The sequence below is a fragment of the Sturnus vulgaris genome, chromosome 2, assembly GCF_052056855.1.
Source record: "Sturnus vulgaris isolate bStuVul1 chromosome 2, bStuVul1.hap1, whole genome shotgun sequence".
Classification (NCBI taxonomy): domain Eukaryota; kingdom Metazoa; phylum Chordata; class Aves; order Passeriformes; family Sturnidae; genus Sturnus; species Sturnus vulgaris.
The window spans coordinates 114373446-114381957 of NC_142244.1; the positions used below are offsets into that span (position 1 = coordinate 114373446).

Consider the following 8512-nt stretch of genomic DNA (forward strand, 5'->3'; position numbering starts at 1 on the left):
TTCGAAAGCCCAGGTTATTATGCCTTTATTATTTATTATCTGATTTCAACTATACAGATGAATCAACGGTGCTAAATAGAACAATTGATCATCCTGCCTGGGTGTTTGTTTTAAGTGTGGTTATTTCAGTGCCTTGGTGATGGTCTTCCAGAGGATGGCTGAGGCTGCCTGTACTTTGCAAGGACAGCAACATAATCATGAAAGGTGAAGGTGTGATATTCGTGGTGCTGCAGGTTCTTGTAGGTGGAATTATCAAACTCCTCTGGAGCAGGTGTTTTCTCTGTGAAAACAAACAGGAACTGGTGACTATGAGGATGCCATACCAGAGGACAATGTTTTTAAACACTGAGACAGCTTTCATAAACTGTCAGATCCCTCAACCAGTCAACATTTGAAAGAAAAAAAAAGTCATCAACTTTAACAAAAGGAGAAGTTCACTAAGTCCAGCTGGTGCCTTGTCTGGCCCTAAAGCAGCACATTACTGTGCACTGGGAACAGGACTCAGCACAGCACAGGTTTTAAACCCAAACCACCACCTAATGGTGGAGGTGGACAGGGCAGAACATTCCATTTCTCTCTGGAAGACATATGTCTGCATTTCCTGGCTTTCTCATAGTTGCCTTGGTTTTCATTCCAGCCAGAACAGTAGGTGACATTCTTAGCAAACCAGGAGGGGCAAAGGAGCAGTACAAATCATGCATCATCCTGTCAGACCACATGATACAGCTCTTACAGCTACTTTACAGATTGAATTTTTGCCATGGGGAGAAGCAATGGAATTAGCAAGAGCTCCACCATTTACTTTCAAATGTGGTTATACCAAAGAGTAATCTATCAAGAACTTCTGATGTAAATTCCTTTTCTTGTAAATATAATCTTCTAACCTTTGTATTAACTCTCCTTCAAAAAAGAATAATCCAATAAAGTTATTTAGAACTCCTTACTTCCTGTTAAAGCCAACATTAATTCGTATGCTTTTAGAATATTATGCAAATCTAGGCAATATAATTTACATAAAAGGTTCCTGTTACTGGCTGATTTTACAACCAAGCAAATTGCAAGAATTAAAACTTTACTCCTGGTATAAATTTATTCTTGTATACACAGAGTTTTAACAACAGAAGAAGACATACAGTATAGTGAAAAGCTTTGTTATATAAATTTGTATGTGCTGGTTCAGTTTAGATTGTATTAAGCCCTTATTTTAACAAGTCCATCTACAATAAAAACAAAATAACTTGAACACCAGGATTTCCCTTTACTTATGACTCAATTACTGCAATGTGAAGCTATCAGATTAAGAGAAATATCCATAGTATTTAGCAAGGCTTGCTTATAAAACTCAAGGTAAGTCATGGTTCAGCAAAACATGACAGGAAATATCCCTGTGCCTACTGCTCAGCTCCTCCTGACACAGCTCATAGGAGATGACACTCCAGAGAGAAAACCCAGATGATGCTTTTTGCTGCAAAGAGCCTTAAGAGCAGGCAAGGGCAGGCAAGAGTTTTCTCAACCTGCAAGAGCCAGTTGTTCCAAATTTGGAGAGAGATGTGCAGGAAGGAAAACAGATTGAGCCTCATTCTTCCTGCCCAAATACACTGCACTTGGCATCTCGAAGGAAAAAATTATTCCGGAGTTCATCCTCCCACCCTTCATCCTTCATCTCTGCTTTGTCTCTTACAGAGCCAGCACTTCACGGGATGTTCTTCTGAAATGAATCCCAGGCCCATTTCTGAGTTACCAGCTACAACTTTGCTCCTCACTCAGCAGTCCAAGTCTGCAGTTTTTGCTGACTGCTTTACAAAGGGATGACATCCAGGTTTGCATTGAGAAAAATTCTTTTTACATCTTTTGTGTGGCTGCTGCAGAATTTGCAGACCAAAGGGCACAGGGGCAGGGCAGAAGTAGGAATTACAGGTGGTACAGTCAGCTGTGAACGTTAAACAAGAAAAAGTAAGGCTGTTCTCAAAGAAGGAAGAGAGAACAAGACATCTGGAGACACCAGAAAAAAATAATGTTTGAGCACCTAGAACTCTACTGTGGATGAATGGTGAGAAAAGAATCATCTGTAGATAAAAACAAAGCCCTTCCCAAATTCTGTTATTTTTAAAAGAAAGCTTATGCTGTTGACTGCAAGAGGGAACAAGCAAATCAAAAGTAAAACTTGCAAACAGTGCTGCATTTTGGTTTTTAAATTTCAGAATTATTTAGGTTGGAAAAGACCTCCAAGATCAAGTCCAACCTTTGGCTGATCACCACCTTGTCGGCTGGACCTCAGCACAGAGTGCCAATTCCAGTCATTTCAGTTACCATCAAGGAAGAAGATAAGGAAACAGATAAAATTATGAGCCAACTAACCCCTCAAACAGAAGGCAGGCCTTTTACTCAGCACCATCTCCTAGAAGCTGACATACAAATGCAATTATTTTCTCTTAAACCTGGTCAGGCACTTCAGAGTGACAGAATGGCTGAGGTTGAAGACACCTCTGTAGGTCAGCTGGTCCAACCCCAAATGCTGAGGCAGGGTCAGCTACAGCAGGAGGCCCAGGGCCCTGTCCAGACAGCTTCTGAGTGTCTCCAAGGATGGAGACCCCACCAGCTCTCTGTGCAACCTGCATAGTGCTCCATCACTCACAGTATAAAGATGTTCAGGCAAAACCCTGTGTTTCAGTTTGTACCCACTGTTTCTTGTCCCATCACTGGGTACCACTGAAAAGCCTTACCTCTGTCTTCTTTGCACTCTCCTTCTGTTATTTCCACACACTAATGATGTTCTGTTTGAACCTTCTCTTTTCTGGGCTGGACAGTCCCAGCTCTCTCAGCCTTTTTTCACAGGACACATACCCCAGTCCCTCCATCATTTCAGTGGCACTTTGCTGGTGTCTGTCCAGCAGCCCCACATTTCCCTTGCACTGGAGAGCCCCAAACTGAACGCTGCAGCCCTGGTGCACCTCACCAGGGGAGGAGCTGCAGCTCCCTCAGCCTGCTCCTCCCAGGCTACCCTTGGTGGCTGGTGCAACTAACCCCTTACAGTGGCCTTTGCTGCAAGGGCACGTTGCTGGCTCATCAGTCTGCTGTTCCCTTGGCCCTCGGGGCCTTTCCTGAAGGATGATACCCAAGCAACCTTACAATTAATGCTGCTTGTACTTCCAAGCAGGCAAATTCCTTAATTCAAAGCAGCAATGAGAAGAGGGATCTCAAGAATGGCAGATTTATACTGCCTAAGACGAAAGGCAGAATCTCGACAGATCAGGACAGAGGGACATCTGCTACTGAGATACACAAAATGAGATCAGCAGGACCATCAATTAGCAGGATAGCAATAACTAAGAAGGGTAGGTCAGACAGGGAAGCACAGCTGAGGAGATGATTACATGATGCACAGTGGTCTTCCCTGAAAACACACCACTGTCTCCTTCCCAGCTCTCTACAAAACTGACTCACTACTTCCACACGAGTTGCTTGCAACCTTCCAGTCTCAGAATCAACAACACCTGTTTCTGGCATTGCACTATGATTTCTCACAGTCTTCTGAAATCTGAAACATTGACAGATTGAAAGAAAACCCATCAAAACAAACCCCCAAAAAACCCAAAATAAAACTAGAAAGATGGCAGGATTTAAGCAACAATGAGATGGCATCAAACCTGACTCATGAGAATGGCAGCTACCAAATCCTTCCAAGAAAAGAGAAGAATGAAAACAAGTGTTGTCATATAAAACACATGGTTTCCACAGTGGAAACAATCTTGTTTCCATTTTATAAGTAACTGTTTTATGAAATTATAAATACAGAGAAATGAAACCACTTCCTTTCACAGCATAGCTGGAGACTGAGTATTACTGACAGCTTATAATAATTAGCAATGAACAACAATTTATCTTCCAGAAAGTCACTGCCACTCTGCCAGCTTCAGTACAAAGATCAGAGATGATGTGGAAACCCTTTAAAAAGTCCAACCCTAGCCCAGATGAATCAATACAGTTCAAACAATTTAAAGCTGTACCCTCTACTGTGCTGCTTTCTCCAGCCTGGACTCCTGCTTCCTGTGTGATCTCCTCCTCTGCTGTGGTGCCCATCACCAACACTGTGCTTCCAGAAGTCTCTTCCACTTTAGGAGCAGTTACTTCTTTTGTTTCCTGTGCCTCCTTCACCTTTTCCTTCTCTCCTCTGGATATCAGATTTTGCTTGTTGCCTTCCTGAGTCACTGCTGAGGCTTTCAGCTGAATAGCTGCTACCTGGGTTCCAATGGACTTCTCCACAGGATCAGATTTATGATTAACATCGGTCAGGTCTAGACTTTTCACCACACGTGGTTCTAAGACCAACTTCTGCTCTTTTGGAATGGCTTTTGCTTTGGGGTCTCTTGCTTTGGATTTTGATGTTTCCTGGCTGACTGATGTTTTAGAAAATTTGACCTGCTTTACAGGAGCCAAGTTAATTTCTGGTTTACGTGGCAGCTTCTTAATTCCATATTCTTTGAGGGATTTCTCGGACAATTTCTCTTTTGCCAGCACTGATGCCTTTACTGCTATGTTCTCAGAAAGGATGGGATATCGTCTGGGAAACTCCACTTTAGTTTTAATGGCAACTTCTGAATCACTAACATTTTCATCCTCGGAATCTGAGCTAGAATCTGACTCTGAGCTGGACGAAGTCTGTTCCTCAGCTAACTCTTTCCTCAGGCCTCCTCCTCTTGCAGGTGTGGTGAGGTTTTCCTCCTCACGGGAGGAAGCAACTCCTCGCTGAGGAAATGCAACCTCAGTTTTTCTTGACATGGACATCCTCGTGCCTTCAGCAGGTTTTGCATCTTCCTTGAGGTTGGTACTAGATATGCTCTCACCTTTGTCTACAGACAGCAGGAGAGAGCTAGAAGACAACATTTTACGAAATTCAACTGGTGCCTTCATGGCAAGCAGCTTGGTGCTTCCCTGTCGTGCCACTACATCTAGGAAACGGCATAAAGAGGATTATCATCATTGTATCTCACATGGCTGTTACTGATCTTAGTCATACAGTTTTAACTTTCAGAGATAATCTGGTACAAAAATAAACTGAAAGTAATTATAATGCTAAGTACAGGCATTGCAAAGCAGAAAGCTTTTAGACTTTTTAAGTTAAAGAAACTGGAGTTCTAGTAGCACAACACAGTTTTTGCTGCTGCAATGCCAAAATTCAGGAGATGAGCCCTTATGTTCCTCGCTTTGCCAGACTCCTCCAAGAGCTGGTTTTCCCTGTGCTTCAACTCTGCATCACTGGAGAAGGTTTGCAGACACCTCCCTATCTCAGGTGAGCACTAGGATGGCTTGTTAGCCAAGCTCTTCAAATGCTGCTGCAGAGAAAACACTTGTTTGTGAACAAGCCAGCGTAGCAGAGACACAGTAAAGAGACACAGCCACAGCTGCTTGCAAGAGTCATCTGGGAAGTAGGAGGGAGGGATGACTCCCAAAAGGCAAAGCAGCAGAGTAAGAGATACCTGAGGCCATCCATGAAAGTATTACTTGTTCATTGCCCACCTGAGCTGCCAGCTGAGGTGTGCCCCCACAGTTCAACACTATTTCCCCAAGACCTCATTTCTCCCAGTCTTTACTTCCTATTTCTGGTTTGAGACCTCTTTGTTAAAAAGGTCTAAAAAGATCTCCTGATGCTTCATGTTTGTTTCTGTCTGTTTCTTCTCCCTTGTGGATACCTGCATTAAGCTAAACTCTCCAGCCCAAGCGTTGAAGGAGAAGGCAGCAATTTTCAAGTCCTTTCAAAGAATATGTAATACCCCTTGGATCCTTATTATCATCCTCAAGAGGCTGAGCAACAGCAAATACTGTTGTAGTCACAGAAAACAGGAGAAGATTCACCATGGCTGAAATTTGCTATAGCAAAGCCAACTCCACTACAAGTTGCACTACTTCTAACTTGCAGCAAAATTCAACAGATTTCCAGCCCGTTGTGCAGATTTTTCTGCAGAGTTTGGAAATCCAGATCTACTTTATATGCCCATACACTAGATACAGTTTTCCCCTCACTGATATTTTATAGTAACACCTTTTATGATTCAAGGAGTTATTACCATTAGTTCTGAACAGAAGCAAGTTTTTAGCAATGTCTAAATGAAAACATCACAGAAGAGACAAGCACATGAAAACAAAAGCAAAGTATTTAAGAAAGAAACACAGAGTTTTTATCATAACAAAATACAATGAATAAAAGGTATCAAGTTTACAGGTAGTATTTTGAATAATTACAAGCACATACTTCTCTCTGCCAGATGGAAGGTGCAGGATGGGAAGGAAGGGCAGGGGGAGGCAGGAGGATGGGCAGCCACCTTTGGAAGAGGTCTGATTCCCTGCACAGACTGACCCAGCCAAACAGCAGCCTGGAGAAACTAACACGTGAGGAAGCATCACTCAGGATGGAAGAGCTCTTCAGAGAGGTGTAGAAGAGGTTAAACTAACACAAGAATGGCCAAAGAGAGGACAGACAAGGGAAAGCTGAGCAAAACCTGAAGAAGTATTAATGTTAAAGCATTCTAAGAAATCAAGAAGGCAAGGAAAATTCAACTTGACCATTTGTTACTGGAATAATACTTTAAACAGTTAAGTCTGGATAAGTGAAAAAGACAGACTTTATGATTAAAAGCTGAAACATCTAACACAACTGATACACTTTCATTAGGGTATTTAAAACTTTTCACCAGCTAATCTGTACCTGCATCATTTGGTAAAAAGAACAACACATCCAAACCAGTCACAGAAATATAATTCCCAGATGTGTTCTTCCCAATGCTTGGAACATCAGCATCATTCCCAGCATGTTAAAGCCTGTTCACACTCAGAGAGGTGACAGGCAGAAATTAAAGGTCTATTTCCCATCATTGCCTCTGTATGTAAATACGACAATTTTGTCAAAGCAAGGAAAATTTGCACATCCTGTTCCAGCCAGAATCTGGCAAAGGCAGCTGCATCCTATACATCTTAACTAACCTGGAGTGTTTGCAGGGGAAGCAGCTGGCTGGGAGAGCTGGCCAGAGAGGGCTCCTGACACAAATCAGAGCTGCAGGACAGTGGATCCAGAAACTGATACTAAAGTGATCTCAAATACACTTAATGCAAAAAAGTAAATCATAATAAAAAGCAAGCTGCTGTTCAAACAATCTGTGCAGTGAAGGCTTTCTTAATGGAACAGCCAGGCTCCTATTTGCTTTGGCATTTAAGAAGGTGGCAGAAGTCTGCCTTCGAGTACTCTTTCAGTGATCTTTTCAACAGCAGTCAACAAGTCTGATCACTCCTACATATGGTTCCATGGAGCTTTCCTGTTTCAGCACCTGGATCTCTAATTTGGGACAGGAAACCTCACTGAACCAGTGAGCCTCCACTTATACAAACAAAGCATCAGTCTTTGAAATTTATGTTCTTGTTTTGACTTTGATCAGGGACAAAAAGGGTTCAAATACTCCTCAATGTGGGATGCAGGGCAGCATCCAAATCAAGGTTCAGGCTTGCAAATCTATGGGGCAAGAAGCATTATAATCAAATTTAACACAGCAGGGCCATGGCAGTTTCTTAAACTGCTGCCTGGAGCTGCTATTTGGGATATTTGGATCTTGGAAGTCCTTCTCTAAGTCCTTCTATTTTTTAACCCTGATAACATAAACATTTCAAAGCACAAGGGCAGACATCTAAAGTTAAAAACTAGATTTTGCACCTCATTAAAAACACTTCCAGGGATGGGGCATCCAAGTTTCTCTGGCCAGCCTGTGCCAGGGCCTCATCATCCTCACAGTAAAGAATTTTTTCCTGGTAACTAATCTAACCCTACTCTGTCAGTTTGAAGCCACTTGAACACATTGAATAGTCTGACACTGCCCCATCCACCCTGGCCTTGAATATTATGGTGAAGGGAAATAGGAAAGAAGTGACAAGGTCATAAAAATATAACTATATATGTGTATATATAGGTAAACAGGAAAGAAGTGACAAGCTCATAAAGCTATATACGTGTATATACAGATATACATAGTTTACAAATATATTCCACACAGCCAAACCTTTACTTTTTACTTTTATTACTATACAGTAGATTTTATCAGAAACCCTCGTTTACATGGCGGTGACCTTTCAGTCCTTGTTTTTCCCAGCTTATGCAGCGCCTCTTCCGAGGCGTGACCATTCCCCAGCTCTCCTCACCCGTTCCTTTTATTGATACCCCGATACCCTCACAACCAAACCACCCTCTTACTCTTGGGCGGCGCCGTCCCGGTGCCCACCGGCTTCGTGCAGAGCCCCCGGGCCTCCAGCTGCAACACCTGCACGGCACAACATAACAAGAGTCAACAGAGCGGGAGGAAACCCCGACAGCTGGGGGGGTGTGAGGGCAGGAAATCGCCCCGAGGAGCCCCTTTACCTCGCGGCTCACCGCCCTCCCGCCGCCCCTCAGCGCCGCGGCCGCCGCCATCTTGCCCGGAGCCCTCACGGCGTCCCCGCGGCCTCCCGGTGGGCGGGGCCGGCGTGGGGTGAC

General features: G+C 43.3%; 1 protein-coding gene across 2 annotated transcripts; it reads right to left on the reverse strand.

Annotated features, from left to right (window-relative positions):
* On the reverse strand, positions 1 to 8511 carry NDUFV3 (NADH:ubiquinone oxidoreductase subunit V3). 2 transcript variants are annotated; one of them, XM_088160452.1, is made up of 5 exons: positions 8399 to 8476; positions 8234 to 8300; positions 6251 to 6445; positions 4008 to 4949; positions 1 to 280 (listed from the first exon to the last, which is right to left on the reverse strand). In XM_088160452.1, the coding sequence occupies exons 4-5, from the start codon at positions 4909 to 4911 to the stop codon at positions 126 to 128; spliced, it is 1059 nt and encodes a 352-aa protein (XP_088016578.1). In that variant the 5' UTR covers positions 4912 to 4949; positions 6251 to 6445; positions 8234 to 8300; positions 8399 to 8476; the 3' UTR covers positions 1 to 125. The 2 variants fall into 2 exon arrangements, with proteins under 2 accessions (XP_088016578.1, XP_014732224.2); XM_014876738.2 differs by lacking the exon at positions 6251 to 6445 and having other exon boundaries at positions 8399 to 8511.
* Position 8512: the final 1 nt, after the last annotated feature.

Excerpts from the sequence above, each read along its gene's own strand:
- NDUFV3 (XM_014876738.2), bottom strand. The coding sequence starts at position 8,449 with ATGGCGGCGGCCGCGGCGCTGAGGGGCGGCGGGAGGGCGGTGAGCCGC. Across the intron at positions 8,301-8,398 it reads GGAGGGCGGTGAGCCGCGAG|GTGTTGCAGCTGGAGGCCCG; the intron begins GTAAAGGGGCTC and ends TGTGCCGTGCAG. Across the intron at positions 281-4,007 it reads AGAAAGCAGCACAGTAGAGG|AGAAAACACCTGCTCCAGAG; the intron begins GTACAGCTTTAA and ends TTGTTTTCACAG.